This window comes from Vulpes lagopus, chromosome 10 (genome assembly GCF_018345385.1).
Source record: "Vulpes lagopus strain Blue_001 chromosome 10, ASM1834538v1, whole genome shotgun sequence".
NCBI classification, from domain to species: domain Eukaryota; kingdom Metazoa; phylum Chordata; class Mammalia; order Carnivora; family Canidae; genus Vulpes; species Vulpes lagopus.
Window position 1 is genome coordinate 82,294,733 of NC_054833.1, and position 25,567 is coordinate 82,320,299.

The window sequence follows — 25,567 nt, forward strand, 5'->3', positions numbered from 1 at the left end:
CCATCCTGGGGACACACCCTATCCATAATGCTCACTCCATGCACAGGTGATCCTCCAGGTGAGCCGGAGCAGCCCAAAGCCGGTAGGTGTTCTGCTCAGATGCTGAGCCTCTGAAGTGCAGAGCGAGCTCACCGGCCCGGTGTGGTGGTTCTGGCCGGGCCTGCTGACCCCCACGAAGTGATGGGCTGCACAGGCCTCCAGGTCTCCTTACTTGTGACTAAACCCCCACAACCCGGACCTCTGCCTTTGTGATTACTCTGTGGGTCCAACGACTGAACTTTGTGCTGACTCCTGCTGGTCTGGACAGGCCCTGAGGTGCTTGTACCCTGCCCCCACTCAGCCGGGCACCAACCCAGCCAGCACCCAGCAGGAAGCACACACAGACACGGCCATTGGCTGCCAGAAAGGGGTAATGCTTTTATATTAGCTTTTCTGTAACAAGAAAAATCAGCTTTGAGTTCTTTATCATTTTTTTCTTAAAAAGAATTCAAAGTTCAAAGGCACCCAGAACTCCCCACAGGCCCCAAGGGAAACAAAAGATAAGTCATTAGGGCAGCTAGGCCCTTCCTCCCTGCCTGGCCCTGCCCCTCCACCTCACTCCTGAGGTGCCCAAGGCCTCAGCAGCCCCAGGAGACTTTCCCTCTGGCCTCAGTGGGACTTCCATCAAAGACGTGCCTGTGGCCGGCCAGGACCTGGCAGGGAGTGACCCTGGGGGCCAGGGCAACGGTCCCACAGGGAGAAAAAGGAACAAAAATCAGCTTCTGTGGGTTCCAGAGGGTGGCAGGCACCCGGCCACAGAGAGCACCAAGATAATTCTGTCTTCTCCAGTGGACGGACGGACAGACGGATGAGCAGATGGCAAGCTGTTCTGGCCAGTTCTGGCTGGGGCAAGATATGTAGGAGGCAGAGGCCACAGAAGGCTGTTTGCATGTGACTTGGCTATGTGTGTGCACACGTGTTTGTGTGTGTGTCTTTGTGCACACGTGTGTACACATGTGGGTCCAGGGCAAAGGGAGTAGGCACCCGTGAGTGCCAGGGCAGGGTCAGACCCTCCCGAGTCTGCATGAGTCCAATGGCATGATGGCAACGGAGGGCGTGGGGTGGAGAGTAGAGCTGTGTGGCGGGTGCCATGCAGCCGGCAGGGTGTGGGTGTGTTGTGGTGCCTGCACATGTCTGGCTGTGGGTGCTGCAGCAACAGGGTAGGGATGGGAGGCTGTGTCTGGCCTATGTTGTGGTGGCAGGTCACAGGGGCTGGAGGGGGCGGCACTGGGTATGTCTGTGAACATGGCCGACTGGGGCTCACAGGGCTGCAGAAAGGGGTCTGGTGCTCCGTTGTCCTGCAGAACACGTGGAAGAGTCAGGAAGGCCAGGGAAGACCTGCCAGCTTTGGGGAGGTGGATTAAAGCTAGGGGGCCCACATGAGGGGACTCTGGGAGAGCCAGGCAACCACAGGCCAGAGGGCAAGTGGCCCCTGGGAGCCCAGAACCAGCAGGCCACCTGCTGGGGGTGTTCTTGCTGACGAGGCCAGGCCCGGCATCCACTAGAGGGCCTCTGGGTCCCTCTAGCTACTCCCCAGGGTCCCTCCCAACGCCCCCGCTCAACAGACCCACCCGAGGCCAATGTCCCTCAGAGAGGGCAGGTTCTCTCCCATCCCAGGACCCCACAGCCCCCTCTGAGGACCACAGCGTCCTCACTGATATCACTGAGCCTTGGCTCTGCCCCAGCACAAAGCCTAGAGAGGTCGCCTCCACCTTCATATCCCCGGGCCCTGGCAGCAGAGGACAGGGACTCCTGAGCACAGCCTCTGGGCCTGTTCTCCAAGCTAGGGTGACCACCCCATGCAGTCTTCTGGCAGCCCCCTCCCCCTCTGTCACTCACCCACGGGGTCCTCACCACCACTCTGCCGTCTCCTCTCTACCCCTGTTATGGCCCCTGTTCTAATTCAGGGCCATAACAGTGGCCCAGAGGCCCCTTCCCATGGCCACAGCCTGAGCCTGTGACCCCCCCAGTGCAGCTCATTCTGACAGTCCCTTCCAACCACACCTCTCCTCCTGGCTGCTCCCCACACTGCGCCCACCCTCCACCGACCCTCCACTGAGGCCCTGCCCGCCCACCCTCTGGTCTATACCTCCTTCCTTTCCCAGATTGGCCCCTGGCATCCCCAACAACTATAGCCATTCTCTTGCTAACACCCTCAACATCCTCATTCCTTACCCTTCTGTCCCACACACCTGGCCAAAAACCCCGCCACGGATGGATCCAATGGTCCATCTTCTCCACACCCACCCCGGTCTGCTGAGCAGTTCCTGCTGCACAGAGAAAACAGAAGGCTGAAGGCATCAGGCTGATGTGACATCACGTCTGGCCACCAAGGCCCTAGCCTGTGTGTGACGGCAGCCACTTGGTCCCCCATCCCTCCTGCCACCATGGAAGGAGCATGGCCCCTCCTGCCAGAGCCAGTCCCTGCCACTGTCCCCACAGGGCTAGCTCCTCCCTGCTCCTCTCCTCTTGCATGTCTTTAACCCCCATTCAGGCCAGCCCCCAAACACCAGCATTCCAACAGCTCTGTTTCTGACAAGGGCACAAGGTAGATGGAGCTGGGAGGGACCTTCTCTCCCCCTTCCCTCCTGCCACCCTCTCATCTCTTCACAGCTAAACTTCTTGATAGGGTTGTGTCGGCTCCTTGGGTCCACCGCACTGTCCCTGACGGCCCTCCCCATGAGGTCACGGTGGGGGGAGAGGGAGCTCCTTGTGGTTAAATCTGGTGGGTCCTTGAAGGGCTCACCTCTACCTGTCTGTCAGCAGTACTGACACAGCTGCTCTCTCCACAAGGGCCTATGTGCCTGGGGATGCACATGTGTAGTCACACACACACACACACACACACATCCTCCAAGTGTGCGCAAGCATGTACATGTTCTGCACCATGAATGTACCATGAAACACCTGTGTGTGTGTCCATATGCACTATGTGTCCTGCAAGTGTGTGTTGAGTGTATGCACATTTAGACACGTGTGTGTGTGGGTACACGTGTGTTGGTGCCCCATGTGCACGTGGGTGCTCGTGTGGCATATGTGCATGATCCCCCTCTGTCTTGGGCTGCCTTTCCTGCCTCCTTCCCTTGCTGCTCCCCTCCAGTGCCTTCTGCAGGCTTCCCTGCCGCAGCCATGGCCTCTCGCTCTCCCCAAGCCTGCTCCCCCAGCCTGTTGCAGCCTAGTACTATTTCCAGGCTGATGATGTCTGGACCCCCATCTCCAGCCCAAGCCTACATATCTGGCCCTACCCCCAGCCCCAGATATCCAGCCCCCTCCCATCTAACCCAACATTCCTACCACCTCCACAGATCTGCTCCCCCAGCACTTTCACCCACCTGGGACCCCAAGAGCTCATTCTGGGGGCTTGTCTTCTCCCTCACCTCATGCCCAGTGGGACCACTGTGAACTCTGGAGTCCGCTTGTCCCTCCCCAACCCCCTGAAGTCCCTGCTTGTCTGTATCCTTGCTGCCTCCCCTATCACCTGCAGCTTGGCTCACAGCAATAGCCTCCTCCTAGGCCTCACATCCATTCCCTGCTCCCACCATCCCAGCCCCTGTGCCTGTCCCATCAGGGCACTCATCGCCCTCGGGAGTCCACCCTGCCCCCGCCCCCGTGCTGGCTTCCCACAGCCTTGCCAGGCCCTCACCCAGGATCTGTCCTGGGGTCAGGGACAGGACATGTGGGGAGAGGTTAACGCACCCCCACGCAGATCACCTACCTATATCAAATCTGGTTCATCCTGTCACTATCGCCTCTCCTCTTCCTCCTCCTCGTCATCCTCATCTTCCTCATCCTCTTCCTCCTCCACCTGGCTCCGGTCCTTGGAAACGTCACCAAACTCAAAGTTGCCTTCTATGTCCAAGACCTGCAGGTGCTTCAGCCTCCGGAAGGCACTTTCCATCACAGAGCCCACAGCCAGCTTGTTGAACCTGTGCAGTCAGTGCGGTCAGGTGCCAGAGGCCCAACCTCGAGTCCCCACACTCACCCACTTGAGAATGGGAACAGGAGGGAATAAGCTTTCCAGGAAGATGGCATAGAAGGCACAAAAAGGGTGCAGGGCGGGGGGGTATGCAGGGGCAGGGAATGTAGGGGGGTGTGAGGGTAGGGGGGTACAGGGGATGTGGGGGCAGGGGGCTTCAGGGGCTGTGCTGAGAAGCAAGGGCATCATGAAGAGTCCCGGCTGTTCCCATTCCATATAACTATAGCTTGGGGGGGGGGGGCAGGGGAGGACCCTGGGCCACTCATCTCATACAGTGAGGGGCAGACCCCCACCTACCTAGCTCTCAGGTCTGGGGTGGCAGTCACGGGGGCCTCCTCTCTGCCTGGGATTAGCTCCCTCTGGGATTAACCCCAAACCTGAGGCTGCAGGGTGGCACCAAGGCAAGGCCAGGATCAAGCTGGACCAGGCACGCACTCGGGTTGAGTGGAGGCAGAGGCTGGGCTCTGATATCCGGCCCCCTCATCTCCTTGGGCCTTAGTCCCCACATGAGCCAAGGCACAGGTCACCCTCCTCCCCAACCCAGCCTGGGGCCTGCTGGGCCACCAGTCCCCCGGAGGTGCACACTCTGCCCCTTCTAAGTGCAAGGGGTGGTTAGGGAGGGTATTGGGCAGAACCACACTGACTCTGCTGTACCCAAGCTCCTCATTTCCTGGGGAGTTGGCTCCCCCATTAGAATAATTCTAAGGTGCACCTGACTCTAGGGTGGCTCAGGCGCTTAAGCTCTTGATTTCAGCTCAGATCATGATCTTCAGGGTTGTGCGATTGAGCCCCAGCTCCGGCTCCACGCTGGGCTTAGAGCCTGCTTGAGATTCTCTCTCTCCCTCTGCCCCTCTGCCCCCTGCCCCCTCCTCTCTCTCTCTTAAAAAAAAAAAAAAAAAAAGAAGTAGAAGAATCATTCTAAACTTCCAGAGCTCGGTGAGGACCTGAACATCTGCCACCTGCTCAGGTACAGCCCAGCCAGCTGTGGACACAACAATCACCTGTGCCCTCTGATACCCCTTCCTGCCACATTAACATCAATAATGTCCACATGCACTGCTTTTTAAAGTTTCTGAAGACCTTCTATAAATCTATAAACCTCACCAGGCCTGGCTAGGACTGTCCCCACCCTTGAGAGCTGAGGAAACAGAGGCTGAGGGGGGTTCTGGGATATACCCAGGGTCATGCAGCCAGTCAGCATGAAACCAGGCTTCAAACACTGCCCTCTAGCTGGGAGCTGTTCCCCTCTGCCTCAGCTATCCTGCCAGAGCCAGGCTGACCCCAGAGGGGCCTGTGCAGCCCCCCCAGGGGACCTCCTACCTGAGAAAGATTCCTTTGAGGTTGGGTGTGGAATCGAAGGCATTGGCAGGCACAGTGCTAATCTTGTTGTTCTGCAGGTACAGGTACTCGAGTGACTCGGGGAGCCCCTCAGGGATCTCTGTGAGTTGGTTCCCAGCAATGTCCAGCAGCTGTATGAGTGACCAGGGGAGTAAAAGCATTTAACATCTTGCAAAGATCCCACCAGCCCCTTGGCCTATCTAAATCTTATGATAACCCTGTGAGGTGGGATCTCTAACTATTCCATTTTCCAGGAGAGGAAACAGAGGCTCAGAGAGGTTAAGAGATCTAAGGCCACACAGCTCATATGAGGCTGGAACCCAAACCCTTGTTCTGATATATGTCCTACCCAGCTCCTTCTGCCTTTCCACATGAATTCACAGCCAAGATATCTGGGTGGCAAAGTCCTTCCTCCTGAGCACACCTGTCACCCCTATCAGACTAAAGGGCCTAAAAGGGCAGAGGCCAGGGATCCTCCAATTTTTGAATATTCCCACACCAGGTGAGGGTGGGGGTGGGGTGAGGGTCCATATGAGTGTGGCTGCTCATTCATGGACTTCAAGGCCATGTGGGCAGGAACGAGGAGCAAGAGTTTGAGGCTCACAGCAACCCTGGCATGGCAGCCAGTCCTAGGCTGGTCAGTCTCTGGGTCACCACATGCCTAGAATGCAGGAAGCAGGTGACCAGGGAAAATGGGGTGGTTTTCCCAGGGAGGAACAAACATGCAGTAGGCAGGAGATGTGTGCATGGGTCCAGCTCACTGCCTTCCCCTCAGGCCATCAGCATACACTCGCTCACACGCACCTATGCAAGCACAGGTGGATTCCATCATCTGTAATCTCCCTTCCTCACCCTGACAGGTGGGGGCTCAGGGTCAGGAAACTGGGGCCATGAATCTAGATTCAAGATTCAAGGGGAAAACAAGCTTTATACCTTAGGGAGCCTCCCTGTCATCTCCCTTACCCAGCAGGTCTCCCTGCTCCCCACTATGTTTCCTCCACACAGCTCTGGCACTTCCTCATTCATTCCAAACATCCTCGGTGCCCAGGGCTGCCGGGGATATGGAATCCACCGAGAGGCTGCCTCTGCACTGGAGGTTAGGGTGGGGGAGATGGACACAACATCTGATGACGACAACTGGTGGAACTGGGCTGTGCTGAGGGAGCCCAAGGAGCGGCCTGACCCAGCCTTGAGCCAGGGGAGCTTAGCAGCCAGCATCAGCGGGGCTCTGAAGCAGGGTGGGGGCAGCTGCTTATTGAAAGATCCAACAGTGTGAAGAAGAACCCCCAACCTCTGCAGATACCTCATTCCTGACTGAATCCACCCAGACTGCACCTGCCCATGACTGAGGGCTTCCTGAAAGAGATGGAATGGGAGCTAAGTCCTAAGTATATTCTAAACTCTAGGAGGGTAGTGACCCTTCATCTGTCTTACTCCCTGCCGGGTCCTCAGTTCTAGAGCTGTGTCTGCACATAGGAGAGGCCTGGAACAGGCTGTGGGAAGAACAAGTGAGCAGGTATTCCCAGGATGCTGTGCTTCAGCAGTGGGGCCAGTATAAATAAAGCCCAGTATGCCTAGGAGACTAGGGAGCTCGACTGGGAGCAGAGGCAGACCAGCCCTGAGAGCTGTGGCAAGGATTCTGATCTGGGTTCTAAGAGCAACAGGGAGCCATAGAAGGGTTCTGAGCACGAGTGTAGGTGAATGAGTGTTTTTTAAAGATACCCACCAAGTGCACATGGTATAGTGGAGTGGAGAGTCCTACGGAGCTGGGGTCCAGGTGAGAAATGGGGGTGTCTTGGCTTGGAGTACGGGCAGAAGGGATGGAAAATAGTGAGTTGAGAGATGTGATGATAGAATTAGCAGAATTTAGTTAACGATGAGTGCCAGGGGAGGGGGGGCAGGTGATGTGACAAAGGGGTATCCGGTCAACATCCAGGTCTCCCGTGGGCACCCCCTACAGAGAGTTAGAAAATGCAGCAGAAGGAGCAGGTGTGGAGGAGAAGACGCTGGGATCTGGACTCCTGAGGAAAACTCAAGAGGGAGCAGCCCAGGCAGCTGGATCCTGGCGTCTGGCCCTCAGCAGGGCCCTCTGGGTGAGGAGACCACAGCCAGCTGCTCCTGCAGGGCCAGCTGCTGCCCCTGGCTCCCATGTTGATCTCCCCTCACCCATCTGCCCCCCACTCTGGGGGCTCTCCCCTGCACTCCCCTCAGATAGCCTCATCCTGACAGCTCTCCCAAAATACATGTACTGAGAGCCTAGCACACAGAGGTCCCTGGGTCCAGCAGTGAATACAACAGACGAAAATGCCTGCCCCTCGTTCTAGCAGAGGAGCAGGCAACGAACCAGCAGACAGATGACCTAATGCCTAGAACAGATGAGGATTATGAAGAAAAACAAAGCAGAGGAGGGTGATGGGTGGTGAAGGAAGACCTCCCAAGGAGGTGACATGTGAGTAGAGCCCTGAGAGAGAGGGAGGAGCAAGCCATTGGGAAGAAGGCCCTCCCCCGTGCCCCTACCCGGTCCAGGGCAGCAGAGTGGGGGAGTGGGGGCATTTCCTGACCTTGCAATACTGAAGCCCTGCCTCCCAGATCTCTCTACTCAAGTTCCCTCTGGGCCTTCACTGAGTGGGAGCTGTCACCTACAGCCAGCTATCCCTGCTGACTGACCACAGCAGCCACACCCACTCAGCAGCCCCAGTATGCCTCGGGTAGCCTCCCCTAGCCCTCCGCACCAGGTGAGGGCAGCCTCCCTTCCAGGCCAAGCTGCCCTCCCCTCACTCAAGCCCAGCCACCTGTTTCGGAGCCTTCAGATGGATGAGCTTGACTCTCCAGTGCCAACCAAACTGGCCCTACCCCCCAGTCTTCCTGGAGGGTGAGCCCCCTACCTGCAGCCATGACCTCCCCTCATCTCCACAGCCCTCCTCAAGCCTGCAGGTGCTGAGCTCAGCCTGGCCACACTAGCCCCTCCTGCTGCACCCAGGCATGCCAGTCATACCTTCCCTTTCCTCGGTCTAGCAGGTCACCCCACACCCCGCCAGGCCCTCCTACCCACCCCTCACCTGAGCCAAGATGCGTGGGCTGCTCCCCAGGCATCCAAGATGCGTGGGCTCAGGGCAGCTATGCCAGCAGCCCCTCACGCGGGCATGACCCGGCCCCAATCCTCTCCTGCCCCTTTCCCCTCACCTGCAGACGGGCCAGGTCGGCCCAGGCACGGGGACCCAGAGCCCGGCTGCGCAGCCGGTTGCCGGTGAGGTAGAGCTCACGCAGCTGGGCCATGCCAGCCAGCGCCCCGCGCGCCAGGGCGGCCAGCTCATTGCGCTTGACCTTCAGCACGTGCACGTTGCGCGGCAGCCCAGGGGGCAAGGTGTGCAGCCGGTTACCGGACAGGTCCAGCGAGCGCAGCAGGCGCAGCTTGCGGAAGGCGTCGCGGTGCACCTGCGGGCTGGTGATGCGGTTGTAGCTGAGGTTGAGCTCCTCCAGGAAGTAGGTGGTGGCAAAGTCGTCGCGGCCGATGCCGGTGATCTGGTTGTGCAAGATCATGAGCGTGCGCACGCGGCGGGGCAGGCCGCTGGGCACGCGCTCCAGCGCGTTGTTGTACAGGTGTACCGTGTGCAGCCGCTTGAGGCCCTGGAAGGCCCGCGGGTGGATGCCGCGCGCATGTAGCTGGTTGCTATGCAGCAGCAGGTACTCGAGGCTGCGGATGGGCGTCAGCACGTCGGCGTCCACGCTGCGGATGGCGTTCTTCTCCAGGTGCAGGAGCACAAGGCTGCGCGGCAGCCCTGCCGGGACTCGAGACAGGTTGTTGCTGGACAGATCCAGGTATTCCAGGCTGGAGAGCTTCCTGCGGTGGGTGGGAATAAGGATGGTTGGCAGAGGCCCACAGGGTGCTTGTGTCCACCCTTAGTCCCGAGGCAGGGGGAGGGGCAAGGGCACTGGTCTAACTCGTCCCAGCTGGGCCCCTGTCTGGCCCACTGGCGGACCTCTGTCCTCTCCAGACTCTCCCTGGGTTTATTCAATGCCCTATTGGTGGAGGAAGGATCTAGCATGGCTTCTGTCATGAAGGAGCTTCTTTGAAGACCATCTAAGGCTTGGACCTAAAACATGAGAATATATTTGCCTTCAACAAGTACACTCGTTTCAACTTTGTACCACGAAGCCAGCCTCTGAAGATGCCTCACTGGAATTCTGGCCTTGTCCGTACACATCACTCGTGCTGGGGGACAGACCTGTCAGCAGAGGCACAAGCCCCATGGTGCCCTCTCTGGGAAGCTGGGCAAGGCCCGGGGGCTGGGTGTGTGTGAGAGGACCTGGCTGCGTGGGCCCCAGGAGCAGCTTCCCCGGCACGGAGCTCACATGGACGGCCCAGCCGGGGCTCACCAGAAGGTCTCATTGTCCAGGCCCTCGTCGGTCAGGTAGTTGTTCTGCAGGTACAACTCACGCAAGTGGCTCAGCTCACTGAAGGCGCCTGGTGGGATCTTCTCCAGCTTGTTGTTCTGAGGGACGGGATGGTTGGGAGGGCAGCATGAGGGATGGCCAAGGGGCCAGGACAGAGCCTCAGAATGAGAGGGGGCAGGGGAGCCAGGGGAAGGGGCTGTGGCTTGGAGCACCCTGCATGTGATAGGGACAGCCAGCTCCCCAGGCTTCTGCCTCGTTCTCCACAGCAGACACTGTGCCCGAGGCCCCACGGCCTCCCCACTGTGCCTCAGTGGACCTGGGCTCTTCCCCCACTGCAGGTCCCTGCTTTTTGGCTGCCCCTCCCCACACTCTTCCTCCCACCTTGAGGTGCAGCTTATAGAGCGCGGGTGGCAGGTGCTTGGGCACGTGGCGCAGGAAGTTGCTGGACAGAATGAGGATCTCAACATTGCTGGAGCCATTGAACATGTTGTCCGGCAGCCCAGCATCCGCCAGCTTGTTGTTGTGTAGGTACACGGACCTGGGGGATGAGGCACAGGTCCTCAAGCCCCCGTACCAGCTCACCTGATCAGCCTTCAGACCTTGCTCAGGTCAGGGCTGGGGCCCAGGGTACCGTCCTCCCATTTGAAGAACCTCAGACCCCCCTGATCCAGTCCCCCTTGCACAGCAAGGAGACTAAGGACCCACCAGAGGCTGCCCCACACATCCGTGGCAGAAAGGGGATTTCCCACCCCCCTGTCTGTGCCCCTCCATACCCTTCAAGGTCCTCAGTCACTCCCTGACTGTTGCAGCCCCAGAATCCCTGCCTGTCAGCCCCACGCAGCTGGTTCTGAGTTCTGTGGGGACTCTCCCTGCCACCTCTTCATCTCAAGTGTCCAGTCCAGGGCCTGGCTCAGAGGACATAATCTCTCATTCATTCAGCACATATATAGTGAGTGCTCCTACGTGCCAGGACTCTTCTAGACTCTAAAGATAAAAGCAGTGGACACAACCAACAAGACCCTGCTGTCATGCAGCTCACATATTAGAGGGACCAAGATCAGAAATAAGAGAAATGTAAGATGTTTCAACACAAGATATTCTAAACATAGAAGATATAACTCATTCTTGCTGTGTTATATCTTGGGCCTCAGCCCTCTCATCTGCAGGATGGAACCACATACAGCCACCCCAGCTCCTTCAGGGTATGGAAAGAATCAAGTGGGGTGACAGATTTGGGGAGAGAAGCAGCACTGGGGGTTGTCAGTATCCCCTCTGCCCCCCCTGCACCACCCTGCCCTGCTCACACTCCTCCCAAAGCAGCTCTCACTAAGGGCCAGCAGCTGTGCTTGTTGGAAGATGCTTCCTTCCCCCAGGGACTGGGGGAGGAGGGGAAAAACTCTCACCCAGCTCCTCATAATTCTACAGACATCACTCTCTGTCCTTGCCTCCCAGACAGATTCCTCCCAGCCCTCAGGTCCTGCAGCCCTGGGCATTCCTTGCCAGAGCCCCGAGCCGGGGGCATCATGCCCGCCCAGCATGCCCTCCTCCACGGCCTGGCTGGGCTTGCTCTGCCATGCTCAGGGCTGGGAGTTTCTGTCTCAGCTCTTTCTCCTTCCCCAGCCAGGGCCCAGAGCCCCTGTCTGACTTCTCACCTCAAGTTTGGCTTCTGGCCAAAGGTGAGCCCATAGATCTTGGTGAGATAGTTGGCAGCAAAGTCCACACTGATCAGGGTGTTTGGCAGGAATCGGGGTGCCAAGGTCAGCTGGAAAGGGAGAAGTTGGGATAGAAAGACCAATGGAGAGCAGAGGCCAGCTCTGGGTCCCACTGCCTGCTACTCATCTGGGCCCCTTCAATTTGTCATCTCCTTATAACCAGAGCCATATTTCTAAACTGGAAACTCAGGGCGCTTGGTGGCTCAGTCGGTTAAGTGTCTGCCTTTGGCTCAGGTCATGATCCCAGGGTCCTTCGATCGAATCCTGCATCGGGCTCCCTGCTCAGCGGGGAGCCTGCTTCTCCCTCTCCCTCTGTTGCTCCCCTCTGATCATGCTCTCTCTCTCTCTCTCAAATGAATAAAATCTTTAAAAAAAATAAAGTAAATAAACTGGGAACCCATCCCACTCCCCTGATAACACAAAAACCAAACCTCCATGGCTTCCCACATCCCTGAACATTCCAAGCCGTCTAGGCTTGTCCCTGGCCCTGCCTGTCCTCCTGGCCCCTCCCCTCACTGCAGGCCTGGGTCCAGGTGCTAGGCATGTCCTGGGGAACAAAACAGAGAAATGTCCCCATTCCTACCCCCCAAACCTTACATCTTAGTAGAGAAGACAAGAAACAAGGAACAAAAGCATCTAATAGTGGTAACAAGCTAAAACAGACTGGAGACAATAACTGGGTTGGGTGCTCAGGAACCAGGTGACACTTTGGGCATGAAGGCCTCCCGCTCATGCCATCTGAGGGGCAAGCACCTGTGGCAACAGGGGCGGTGAGTGCAGGTCCCACTTGGGGGTTGCCACATTTGGGAGCTGGAGGAGAGGGAGGGAGTGGGAAGGGTGTTGTGAGGTCCACACAGAGGCCCTCCAACCACAGGTCCTCTCACAGCCATGGGGAGGAGCGTGGTTTTCATTCTGGGTGGAAAGTGAAGCCTCAAATATCTGAGCTGGCGGGGAGTGGGGATGGAGGGTAGAAGCAGGCATGATTTTTAAAGATCACTCTGGCCACTCTGAGAAGGAGCTGCAAATGAGGAAGCAGGGCTGTCCTGGTGCGGTGCAGGTGCCATTGGTGGACCAGGCCAAGAGGGGAGTGCAGGCTTGCTGCGGGTGACCAAGGCACCCCGGGGTCTGTGGCTCAGATGAGTGGTGCTGTGGTGGTTGCAGATATAGAGGGGGGTGCTTATAGAGGTGGGGGGGGCGCACGCAGGAGGGAAGCAGAGTTCCACTTCCATTGGACATCTAGGGCAGGCATCAAGGAGTCTCAAGTGGGAGGAGTGGGATGGGTGGGGACGGCCACTGGACACGGCCATGATGCAGATGGGTGCTAATGCCCCCGGGGAGGGGATGAAGCACCTCAAGAAAGCTCTGAGAGAAGTGGCCAGGCCAGAGCCCTGGGGCACACCAGCTATTTTGAAGTTGAGTGCCTCTGCCTTTCCTCATGTTGCCTCTTCCGCAGTGCCTCCCCCATGGAGCCCCCGGCTGAAATCCTGTTAGCCTTCATGGCCTGCTCAAATGTCACCTCCTCCGAGAAACACTCCATGGACTCCCTCCCTGGTGGGAATGAGCTGTCAACCCCCACACTTCTGGAAGGCCTAGGCCTCTATTTTCATTATCTGGCCATTCTGATACCCTGCATTAAGGTGTGGGGTCTCACTAGGTCCACGTGTGAACAGCAGTTGGGACCCAGCGGCCACCCTAGAAAAGGCCCTGGTGAAAGTTCCCAGAGCTCAGCCCCAGACACCGGGGCTCCTCTTACCTTGTTATTGGCCAAGTACAGGTAATTGAGATTGGTCAGATGCTCAAACGCCTCCTCCGGGAGCCCTTCAAAGGACAGGCATCGGTCAGAGCCCTGGATGAAGGAGATGCTACAGGGGAGCATGCCACCACCAACCCCCCCACCCAGTGCCCACCCCACTTGCCAGGACTGGGGAGGGCCCCCCCCCCCAGAGACAGGTTGGATTCTGATCCCTTCCCAACCAGTCCCAGCAGGCCTGCCCAGCCCCCTTTTTCCCTTGCTCACCACCCCCACCACTGCTCAGAGGAGCAAGTGGAAAGGGCTCAGAAATGACCAATCCTTCACTTGCTCAGAGCCACCTCGGTGGGAATGGGTCTTCGTAAGGTCAGGCCACAGGGCAGAGGACGCAGCCCCACCCTTCCCCATCAGAAAGGAGTGCTCCCCTGAGGTGTGGCCCTAAAGGGTCTCTCTGACCCTCCTGATACCCAGCTCAGGGCAGCGCAGAGCTGTGGCCCTGGCACCTCCCGACCCCCTAGCCCACCCCTGCCCCAGCTGGCAGATGTAGTGTCAGGACTCGGCTGTTGCTGGGAGCCCAGCCAAACTGGCCCTCCTCCAGGCCGGAGGCCAGCCTCTGACACTCAGTTCCGGGCTCCTGGACCCTCAGATGCTGGGACTCACCCAAATATCTAAGGAGAGGGAACAGTTATATAAACTGTGCAGCGTCTCTGCCACTGTGTAAAATGATGGCCACTGAGAGTTTCTAGGAACCTGAAAAACGCTGCTGTGCTAACTGCTATATGGTGGTTATAGTATAGTACCTATCCTACAAGTTCAGCTATGAATTTAAAAAAACCCAAAGAAAAAAGACTAGATTGGATTGTGGTGATGGTTGTACAATTGTATAAACTTACCCAAACTCATCAAATTGTACTTTTACATTGGATAAATCTCACAGTATAGAAGTTATACCTCAATAAAGCTGTTTTTTTAAAAAGTGGATAGACCAAAACATCAATAGTGATGAACTCCGTGTGTCAGAATTATGAGTGGGTTTCTTCTTTTCCATTTCATTTTATACATTTCCAAATTTTCTATTATAAATTATTTTCATATCAGAAAAAAGTATAACCTTTTACAATTAGAGGATTCTACAGCTCTTTGATTCTGAAGGCCTTCTGTAAACATACTGGTCCATGACAAAGGCCCTGGCAATCCAAGCTTCTCTGAAGCCTGTCCCCTGATCCAACACCCAGCTCAGGGACACCTGGGGGTGGGGTGGCTCTCAGGCAGCCGCCAGCCCAGCCCTCTGTTTTCCGTATCCTAGGGTCTGCAGGGTGGACCTCTTCCCATGGGCACCTGGTCCCCCGCCTGGCATCCCTGTCCCAGGCTCTGGGTGATCCCTCACCTCGGGAAGTCAGACGGTTGTTCTGGAGGTTCAGAGTTTCCAGCCGATGCAACCTGGAGAGCTCCTGGGGGTAGATCTTCTCCAGCTGGTTGTTCTGGGGAGTGGGGGATGGGGTGGTGAGGAAGCAGCCTCACCAGAGGCCCAGGCTCCTGCCTCACTCGAGGCACTCCTGTCCCAGGAGCCAGTCCCTCTGTTGGGCACCTCCTTTGGGGTTCACCCCACACAGACAGACCTGGGGCTGGGCCAGGCCTGGGCCTCAGTATGGGAGGCATGCAGGTCCCGCCTTATAGGAGCCCATACATGGGCATCTACAGACAGTTCAAACTTGGGAGTGCCATCTCCCCTGCTCCCTCCATGTTCCTATGTGGTGACAGGCATCCCCAGCCCATTCTCTCCACCCTAAGCCAGAAACTACTTTGGGTTGCCTTTCCGGAAGGGGGGGAAAACCTGTGGTCCTCACTCCTTCTGGAATGCTTTAAAACACTGGGTGGGGGATCCCTGGGTGGCTCAGTGGTTTAGCACCTGCCTTCGGCCCAGGGTGTGATCCTGGAGACCAGGGATTGAGTCCCATGTCAGGCTCCCTACGTGGAACCTGCTTCTCCCTCTGCCTGTGTTTCTGCCTCTCTCTCTCTCTGCATCTCTCTCTAATAAATAAACAGATAAAATATTTTTAAAAATAAAATAAAAAATAAAATAAAATGCCAGTAATGTGTGCAGCCCAGGTGGCTCGGTGGTTTAGCACTGCCTTCAGCCCAGGGTGTGATCCCGGAGATCCGGGATCAAGTTCCACGTCGGGCTCCCTGCATGGAGCCTGCTTCTCCCTCTGCCTGTGTCTCTGCCTCTCTCTGTGTGTGTCTCTCATGAATAAATAAATAAAATCTTTTTAAAAATAAAAATTAGGGCAGCCCAGGTGGCTCAGTGGTTTAGCGCGGCCATCAGCCCAGGGTGGGATCCTGGAGACCCAGGATCGGGTCCCACATCGGGCTCCCTGCATGGAGCCTGCTTCTCCCTCTGCCTATGTCTCTGCCTCTCTCTCTGTCTCTCATGCATAAATAAATAAAATCTTTAAAAATAAAATAAAATAAAATTTAAATAAATAAAATACTGGGTGGGGTATCACCTCCTCCAGAAGCCTTCCTGAATTGGATTGAGGGCTGGATTAGGAGCTGCTCTGGGCCCTACCACACTAGTCCTCTGTCTCCATCTGTTATCTTCAGCTGTTAAGATCTCTGCCTTCCCCCAGACTGTCCTCTCTCCATGCCCAGCCCCAGACGCCACACCTGAGTCGTAGACCAGGTACCCAGGGGACGTGAATGAACCAACAGTAAGTGTTGCCTTAACTTGTCCCTTTCTTCCACAGGCCACCCTGGCCTTGAGCTCCCTCTGCTCTCAACCTGGACGCATCAGTTTGGGTGACCACGGACAGGTCCCTTTCCTTCACTGGGCTTGACCTCTTGAGTAGAACAGCCTCTCCCTCTGCCCCAGGGCTGCACAAAACCGGCCACGGGTGCACCCACTGCCCCAGAATCCCCGTCTGGAACACTGTGTCCCGATTCTCACAATCTCGCCTGTACCCCAGCCAGAGAGGGGACTCTATCTTCTGAGCCCGCAGAGCACCCTATCAGATCCACTTTCTCTTATTTTCCTGGCCTGGGTGTCCAGGGCATCCTGCCCATTCAGAGGGTCAGCCGCTGGGCAGATCTGTGTCCATTTTTCACAGGGTCTGACTCTATTTATGGGTCTCAGCCCAGACTCCTCCAAGCAAAACAAAGCAGTTGTAATAGCACAGTACTCTGTGACCAGGATGTTGGAGCAGGGAGTGCCCTAGCGCCCTGTGTCTGGGGGTCTGGACAAGCAGGGGGCTATGAGCATTATGGGTGGGGACAGGAGCCACGAGCTTAGGGGCCCACCCCTGTGACCGTGACTGTAGTGCCCGTGTCACCTGCAGAGACAGGTGGTTGGTGTGCTCAGGAAGGTCCCCCGGGAATTCGCGCAGGTCAATGCCACCACAGTCCACGACACCTTCCTGGGAGCAGGCACAGTCGCGGGGGCAGTTGATGGTGGCAGGGCCAGGCCCCGGCTCCTCGGGACTCAGAACCAACACTGGCTCCTCCTCCACAAATTCATTCTCTTCAGGGCTCAGGCTGTGGGCCCCACTTCGGCCAAAGCCCGGCGACCTCGCCGTGCCTACTGGTCCCAGCTGCAGCTGCGGTGGCAGCAGCAAGAGGAACAGCAGCACCCCGCTCCGGACCATGGTACCTGTGGGAGGACTTAAGTCAGGCCTCACCTGGCAGGTGCAGTGGACACAGGTCTGGGACCCACATTGTTCACACTGGGGCCCACCTGGGCACAAGACAGAGTCTATTCGAGGGTAGATCACACATCTGATCTGCTCACTGCTACACTCCTGCTCCACCCACCTCCCCGTCATCAGAGCTGCCCTCTGGAGGGACGAGGTGACGCCCTGTCCTCAGGCAAGTCAGCACCCTTACCAGGCCTGGCCCCAAGGCATCTTTACCCCCACTTCACAGAAGGGGAAGCTGAGCCTGGGGACGAACTGTGACTGGCAGGGCTTGGCTAGGACTTTGCCAAGCTCTTGCTGCCCCAGCATGGGCAGCGCTGGGAGGCTCTTACCTCCTCCAGAGCCATGGAGCCAGCACCAGCAGGGTGCATCTGGGCTCTTCAGCTTACCATTCTAGGATGTTCAGGACTTGATCCTGTCTCTCTTCTAATACCCCCACCCTAGTTAGACAGGTCTACCTAGGAGATCCTATCTCTAGGCCTTTGCACATGCTGTTCCTTCTGTCTGGAACTCCCTGCCCCTTTTGTGCAGGCAGCAACTTCTCTAAGAATAAGTGTAGCCATTGCACCCCCTGGAATACCCTGACAAACCCTGAGCTGACCCAGGGCTCTCATGGGGCATGGCATGAGTTGGGTCGGGCTGTGAATACGTGAAGTTATCTTTCTCCCACAGAGGACTGTGAGCCTCTCAGTGTCTGGGTGGAGGCCCAGCGCAGAGCCAGGCACAGAGCAGGCCTCCACTGAATAGAGCTGCTGCCATTCTCCAGGACCTTAGAAGCCTCTTCCTGATGTTCACACCCTCAGCTGGCCTCACCGGAGCCAACTGAGCTCACCTGACTGCCACTACCTGCAAAAGACCACCCCCCAGCATGGTCCCCTAGGGCAGCAGGGGAGGAGGAGTGGGGATGGCCTCAGGCCACAAGGAAGATGCAAGGGTCCCTCCCTATCTTCTAGGCAGCGCAGGGGACTAGCTTGGCTCTGAGCCAGCCCCTGGAGTTCTTTTTACAGAAACTCACTTAGCAAACATCTCTGGGAAATGCTAAGTTGTGAGAGGCCACAGCTCAGGTGCATGGACTCTAGAATCCCACAGACCCCAGTGTGAGTCCCTCTCCAGCACTTAGCATTTCCTGAGCCTCTCTCTTCATCTGACAATGCAATGATACATCCCAAACCATAGCAACTACAAGGAGTCAGCAAGGTAAGAGACGTGCAGCGCCTGGCACCTCCTAGGTGATGAAGCTAGGTACATAGCATGCACTTGGCCCTGGGTGGTGGTGGTGGGGGTTGGGGGGTGTGGAGGTATGCCTCAGTCTGAGGCTCTCGTGCTGGCACTGGATTAAGAACCACACCTCACAGGGCAGATACAAAGGTCTGAGTTGCTGGGCCTTGCCACTGCTGCTGAGGTCTGGTTAGGAAGGCAGGCACTGGAGCCAGATGCTGGGGCTGCAGTCAGCTCGGGCTCTCGGTTGACCTTGGGCAAGTCACCCACTAAACCTCGGCTTCCTCACCCATCCACAGAGGTTACCAGAGCTGCCCTCGTGGGGAGACTGGGAGAGTCAGAGAGAGGCGCATACTGTGCACTGTGAGTGCTCACTAAATGTTCGCTCCTTGTACCACTAATATCACGGGTCCTGCCCACTCCAGAGCCCCCCTGAGTCTTCCCCTTCTCTTGCCTAGATCCTGCCTGGTGTTTGCAGTCTAGCCCCAGGCCCACCTCCCCACAGCTTTGCAGACTCTGGCCTCCTATGAATTCTGGCTGCCCTGAGGCTGTAATGGCATTTCAGACACTGCTTTGTCTCACTCGCTGCCCAGCCCCCTCTCCAAGGTGAAGTCCCCTCTGCCCTCAGCCCTGTGCTGGCGCAAGAGACACATGCAAGCTGGCACACTGCCCTGCCCTCAGACTAGAGGGGGCAGCAGAGCCAGGACAGTAACGCCTACCCCACCCTCCACCCCAGATGGAGTGAGTCCTGTGAGGCCCCAGAGAGAAAGGTGTGAGTAGTAGAAGAGGGGCAGCATCCTTGAATCCATCTAGGTCCGTGAGGCCTAAGCAGACTCAGGCCTCAGCCACTGGCCTGGCAGGAAACCAGGGACCTAGTACATGCACAGCTCCCGGGCCCCAGGGAACAGTTGGCAGGCAACACCCTGGCCCTATGCCCACCCTGTCACTCCCCTGCTGCCCCATCCCCTGACCAAATGGGCAATTCAGCCTCCACGGTCTACAGACCATCATTCCCATGTACATTATAACCCTTCCCTTCCCCGCCCCCCCCCCCCCCCCCCCCGCAACTAACTCAACAGCCTTCAGCTCCTGGAAACATTAGACCAGAGTCCCCCTCTCTGCCTGTCTGTGTGACCCCAGACCAGGGTTCTGGGAGGGGGAGTGTGGGCACAGGCCTAAGCCCCAAATCAACCAGGGCAGGAGGCCAGGGAGAAGGGTCCTCCCCACATATCCTGTGTACTCACTAGACCAGCTAGTTTTCCTCCCTCCCCGTTAATTTGTAACTTAAAAATACTTTATATTAACATTATGAACCATATTGAAATGTTACCACCATCACTTTATAGTCAAGGGAGCTGCAGCCCAATGGGTTGGCCAGCGCGACACAGCTGTTAAGTGGTGATGCTAAGCTCCAGCCGGGGGCCTTAACCATGATGCCCTTGGGCTCTCCCCTGGGCCAAGCACAGCTGGGCACTAGAGACCCACAGAGACCACTCAAGTTTGGCTCTTGCCCTTAAAAAGTTCATACCTGCCCTATCCAATGTGGTGGCCATATGCAGCTACCCAGCACTTGAAATGTGACTAGTCTAGGTTGAAAGGTACTGTAAGTATAAAACGCAGTGTGCATGGATTCCAAAGACTAGTACAAAAGAGGATGTAAGGGCAGCCCAGGTGGCTCAGCGGTTTAGCGCCGCCTTCGACCCAAGGCATGATCCTGGAGACCTGGGATCGAGTCCCACGCAGGGCTCCCTGCATGGAGCCTGCTTCTCCCTCTTCCTCTCTCTCTCTCTCTGGTCTCTCGTGAATAAATAAATAAAGTGAGGATGTAAAATATATCATTAATATTAATACTATCTCATAAATATTAATTTTTATATTAATATATTTCAAATAATTGAGTTAAATAAATTACTAAAATTAATTTTATCTGTTTCACTTTATTTATTTTTTAAAGATTTTATTTATTTATTCATAGAGAGAGAGAGAGAGAGAGGCAGAGACATAAGCAGAAGGAGAAGCAGACTCCACGCAGGGAGCCCAATGCGGGACTCAATCCCGAGTCTCTGGGATCACGCCCTGGACCGAAGACAGCGCCAAACTGCTGAGCCATCTGGGCTGCCCTCATTTTATTTTTTTTATTTTTTTTTTCATTTTATTTTTTTAATGTAGCTTCACATTGCCTACATGGCTTGCATTCACGGCTCACATTATATTTCTATCAGGCAGTGATGGCATGGATGCTCAGTGTACAATGAGCATTATAGGCCCAGTGTCATCAGAGGTATGACAGAGGGAAGCTAGAGTCCACAGGGGGCCAGAGGAGAGCTAACCTTGCCTGAGGTCAAGACTTCTCCGAAGAAATGATGCCTTATCTAGTCATGAAGGTTGAATATCGGGCAAAAGGGAGAGGGTGACATAAGCAAGGAGGGAAGAACCTACAAAGATACAGGTGCAAGAGAGCCCATCGGTGACCTCCACAGAGCTTGCTCGAGTGCCTGCCAGGTATTGGGGACTGGGAGGGATGCAGGTGGGTAGTCCAGCTAAGAAGGGAGTTGGAAGCCAGGTTAGGGGGAGCGATCCTGAAGATCTCAGGACGAATGAGGAGCCACTGCAGAGCAGGAGTGTGCCATAGGCAGGTTTACGGATGGAGCAGTGGAGAGCTCTCCTCCGAGGCTGTGCAATAGTATGGGCAATGGGTAGTAAGCCTGGTCTGGGCAGAGAGAGGTGCTGGGATGGCAAGGAGGAGCTGGATTCACAGGAGAGGGAGGAAGATCAGACAGGGCTTGGTGAGTCCTGTCTCCTCCTCTGGACCTTGGGATCCTGGGCAGCCTCAGCTCCACCACCTGCTTTTCTGTGGAATTGGCTACATCATGGCCCTTCTGAGTCTCAACCTGTTGTTACTGTTGTTCTGAGTCTCAACCTGTTGTTGCTGTTGTTCTAAGATTGTTGAGCGAGATTAGCCCCTAAAGACCCTCTGTGTGCTCGGCCAAGTTGGGAGCTGTGTGTAGAAGAGCAGTGGAAAGAGCAGGCCCCTTGGCTCCAGGAGTCCTAAGTGAGGGGCCCCCTGGTGACAACTCACACCACTGGGACAGCAAGTGGCTAGCAAGAGGGGCAGCTCGGCCTGCCCTGAGCTCTTTCTCAGGGGGAGTGCTTTTGCAACAGCAGGATCGGGTTCCCCTCCTGACTGCTGTGTGAGTCTGGACAAAGCACTTCACCGCCTGAGCCTCTACAAGTCTGGACAATCCTCATGAGGGTTAAATGAAATGACATGTCCATCTGACGTTGGTGTTGAGCAAGTGCGACACACGGGGTTACTATTCCCAAGGAGGTCCCTGCGACCTGCTGCCTCTCACCCCACCTAGCACCCCTGAGGAACCAAACCTCAAGGCCCAGAAGGGCTTACATGGGGGATTAAGGCAAGACTAGAAGAAGGAAAGGGAAGGGAAACCCAAACCAGAACACAGATCCTCAGTCCCTAGTGGTAGCTTCCTCCTCCACTCAAACATAGTAAAAATTCACTAATCACCTGCTTTGTGCCGGGCCCCAGACAGCTGCATCTTATCATCTCTACTAGAAATCCCCAAACTAAGAGTCTTCCTACTCTGGAGATAGGAAACTCAAGCCCCAAGGGGCTCCCGTTACTGCCCATCCCCAGCAAACTCCTACTCAAATGCCCCTGCTCTGAGAAGCTGTTGCCCCTTCCTTGACCGGGTTAGGAAGTTCTTTAGTGCTCACACAGCACCCCTGGCCCGCTGCAGCTTGCACGATTCAGGGAAGCCTTTCCAGACTCCTCAGTCATAGAGTGGGTGCTCAGGAAAGGTTTGCTGAGTGCAGAGATGAATTTGTGAAAGGTAGAGTTGGAAACGATTTGCATCATTATCGGTCTGTCTGCCCCCGCCCCCCGCCCAGTTTACAGATTAGTATGTTGAGTTACAGCCAGAACAAGAATCTGTGTCTTCTGACTCCTGCCCAGAACCTTGAACTGCTCCTGGAGGCCGAGTAGGAGCTCTCCAGGCAGACAAAGGGGAGGAAGAGTACTCCAGACAGAGGGAAGGGCATGAGCAAAGGCACAGTGTTGGGGGGTCGGGGGGGGGGGAGGAGGTGCCTTTAAAGAAGGGATGAGGCAGGGGATGAGGCAGGGGATGAGACTTGGAGGACCAAGTCTCCAAGAGTGTCAGCCACTAGGCTAAGGTGCCGTGATAGGGAGCTGTCAAGGGTACCAGGCAGCTCATGGTCAGAGGTCTTGTGTATGACTCTACAGCACCTTTAGGCCACTATTAGTCACCCATTCCCAAAGATTCAGATTAAAAAAGAACAAAGTATGTTCCCGCAAGATTTCGTGAACACAGTCATGTGAATCTAACACTTCTTAACTTGCACTCACGCTGGAGCAGTGGGCCCGGAGCCCTAAAAGGGGCCGTGCGCCTCCTCCGCAGGGGGCTGCGGCGGTTCCCAGCAGGGGTGCCCCGGAGCGGCCAGGCCACGGTTCCACTGCCCCTCCCACCCCCGCCCCCGCGCGCCCGAGCCCGAGCGCAGCAGCTCGGGGGTGCGGGCCTCAACGGGTCGGCGATGGCCTCCCGGCGCCAGGCGCGCATCCCTCCGCGCCTTGGGGACCAGGGACGGTCCGAGCCCCCGCACCTCGGCCGGCGCCTGCTCAAGCTCCGGCGCTGCCACTGCCCCGCGCCCCGCGCCCCGCGCCCCAGGGGCTGCCAGGGGCTCGCCCCGCCGCCACCCCCTCCTCCACCCCGCGGCGCATCAGGTATCCCAGCCCCCGCCCCAGCCTGGCGGTTCTGGGACCCGCAGCCCCGGCCTTCCGCCAGCTGTCCCCGCGGGAGGCCGCCGCGCAGACCGACAGACGGACACCAGGTGCGGGCCGAGGGCTCCGCGGGGCAGCCGAGCCCCGAGCCGGTCCGGACGGAGGTCGCGCGGGCTCCCGCCACACCTGTCCGCGCCTCCCGGAAGCGTACCTCGGGCCCCTCCGGGCCTCAGTTTCTCTGCCTGTCACCGGGTCGGAGGGAGGGCGAGCTGGGCGGGGGTCCCCGCCCCTCGCCGCTGCCACCTGCCCCCGCATTCCCTGCCGCCGCCCGGTCCTCCCATCCGCCTCCCATCCGCCCTCAGATTCTTTCCAGATGTGCGCAGCGGGGGGGGGGGGGCAGTCCCGGGCCGGCGAGGAGGGAAGGCCCCCGCCCCGGCCGCGAGCGCGGAGGGGCCGCGGGGCCGCGGGGGGCTGCCGGGCGCGCGGCGTGCAGGGCTGCCCCCGGGGGGCGAGTGCGGCGGCCGGCCCCGGGCAGCTGCTGCGGAGCCGAGCCCCCCGCGCGGGCCGCTCCCCGGCCGCCCCCCGCGCCGCCCCGGCCCACCCGGCCGCCCGCGCCCAGTACCTGCCGCGCCCCCGCGCCCCGCCGGCCGGCCGCGCTGTCCCGAGTCCCCGCGGCGCTCCGCGGGCGCGGGCTCCTTCCATTCAAGCCGAGCCGCGAGCTCGGCGACGCAGGGCTTGCTGTGGGCCTTCTCCTCCCCGCCTCTCCCCCGCCCCCTCCGCACCGCGTGCATCTGCTGGACGCCGGCCTCCTCCGGACACGCGCGTCGGGCCCCCGCGGGCGCGCGGGGGTGGGGGCGGGGGCGGGGGCGGGGGCGGGGGTGGGGCCCTCCCCGGGAGCGAGAGCCCCCGCCCGACCCTCTCCCCTCCTCCGCCCGGGCGGGGCCGCGCCCCCACGCCCCCGCCGCCCCCCACCGCGAGGCGGGGAGGCGGGGGTCCAGCAGCCCGCACCGCGTCCCGGTTCCCGCCTTCCGCAGGGCAGCCGGACCCGCTCCAGGCCCCCGCACCTGAGAGGAGGGCAGGGCGGAGGCCCCTTCAGCCAGGCGCCTCTGAGCCCACGTTCCTCCTCATGACCGAGGATTTTGCAGCCGCTCCAGGCACGAGCACCTCCGTTCACTCTCCCACCCCGGGGTCCTGGGCCGTGGCTAACGGGGCCTCCAGCCAAGACCCCGCTGGGCCCCTTCCCGGAAAAGTTCCCCGCCCTCCCCCCCCGCCCCACGCCCCACGCCCCACGCCCACGTTGACCCTGCGCCCAGAGCCTCGTGAGCCTTGAAGGACGGTAAATTGGGCTGGGAGTAGGGTGCATGCGGATCTCAGTCGCCGGAGACAAGGGGCGGTGAGTAGGGAGTCCTCGCGGCACCATATTGCTCCCAGGAGCTGAGACCGCTTCCAAGTCAAGGAGCACTAACTACTAGCAGCTGAAGCAACACTGTTTGGCGCCAGGGGCTTTGGCGGTAGACCGCAGTGGGGCTGGGTTTAGGTGGTACTTGGCACTTCCACTGCCTCTAGGACGCTCTCCCCATACCTGCTCCCTCCTGTGGGTAGGGCACCCCCAGCCACCTTACCTGGCTGCCCTCCTCCTGGACAGGGAGAAGGGTAAATAACTCAAACTTGGGACCACTTGCTCAACTTAAATTGCTAATACCCTGAATGAATGAAGGAAGGAAGGAATGGCTCATGGAAAGCATCTTTCATGGGCTTCTGCTGCTGCATCCAGACTGGACCACATACATTACTCTCTAAGCTTGACTATCCTGAAAGAGGATTCTTTTTGGCCCCATTCACGGGGAAGGAGATCACCTGACAAAGGAGAAGTGGTTTATGGAGTAAAATGGCCAGGTTTACCCTTCTCCACAGCCCAGGTTCTTTCCATGACAAACATGGGCAAGTCACTTGAGAAGGCAAATGCAGAGACTGAATTTGAACCCAGAGCTGTCTGTTTCCATTACATCAATAACTCAAAAACTTAGCAAGCATGAGAAAGGGAAACATTTTGCCTTCTTTGGCTTCAGATTTCACTTCTCTCTGAGCTCAAACTTGAGAGCTGGTATGATTCACACAGGATTGGACAGGGGCCAACCCAGAGATGTATCTCCTGTCTTCTCAACATTGAGCCTAGATTCAAGTGGAGCTAGAAGAAGATTCTTCTGACTTGAATACCCATAAACTAAAGGAAATTTTCTAGAAGGACAATGAGAACTGGCACATACTGAATACTTACTAAGTGCCAGGCACTGTGTGAAATCCTTAAATATCTTAATCACCCCAATCCTTTGGGGAAGGTATTTTCTGTTACCTGTAACTGCTGGGGCCAGCCACAGCACACACCGTATCTCCCCCACCCCGCCCCCAGAGAAATAGGCTTTTCTGTGGAATGCCAAGCTGATGCCCACACAAACATTGTAGCTGTCCAGCACTGTAGACACACTAAAATCAGCTGTCTGAAATAGAAGATGGAGGTATCACTTTGAGTATCTCTGGCGGAAAATGGAGGTGATCCTGGCACTCTAGAAGGAAATCCTCTAACTTTCAAAATAGCGGTAAAGAGTTGAGTTTGAAACTGAGGGTTCCCAATCCACTTATGCTGCTTTGGCTCCTTTATGCCTCATTTTCAGCTCCTGTTCATATTACTCTACT

At 57.4% G+C, this 25,567-nt stretch overlaps 1 protein-coding gene across 4 annotated transcripts; it reads right to left on the bottom strand.

Annotated features, from left to right (window-relative positions):
- Positions 1–392: 392 nt before the first annotated feature.
- PODN (podocan) lies at positions 393–24,081 on the bottom strand. 4 transcript variants are annotated; one of them, XM_041772226.1, is made up of 11 exons: positions 23,938–24,081; positions 16,540–16,856; positions 14,598–14,691; positions 13,214–13,278; positions 11,401–11,510; positions 10,130–10,286; positions 9,731–9,846; positions 8,537–9,194; positions 5,336–5,484; positions 3,755–3,965; positions 393–1,337 (listed from the first exon to the last, which is right to left on the bottom strand). In XM_041772226.1, exons 2-10 carry the CDS (start codon positions 16,849–16,851, stop codon positions 3,782–3,784), a joined length of 1,845 nt encoding a protein of 614 aa, XP_041628160.1. In that variant the 5' UTR covers positions 16,852–16,856; positions 23,938–24,081; the 3' UTR covers positions 393–1,337; positions 3,755–3,781. The 4 variants fall into 4 exon arrangements, with proteins under 4 accessions (XP_041628160.1, XP_041628157.1, XP_041628159.1 ...); XM_041772223.1 differs by lacking the exon at positions 23,938–24,081 and adding an exon at positions 23,496–23,651; XM_041772225.1 differs by lacking the exon at positions 23,938–24,081 and adding an exon at positions 23,085–23,219.
- Between the last annotated feature and the right edge of the window lie 1,486 nt (positions 24,082–25,567).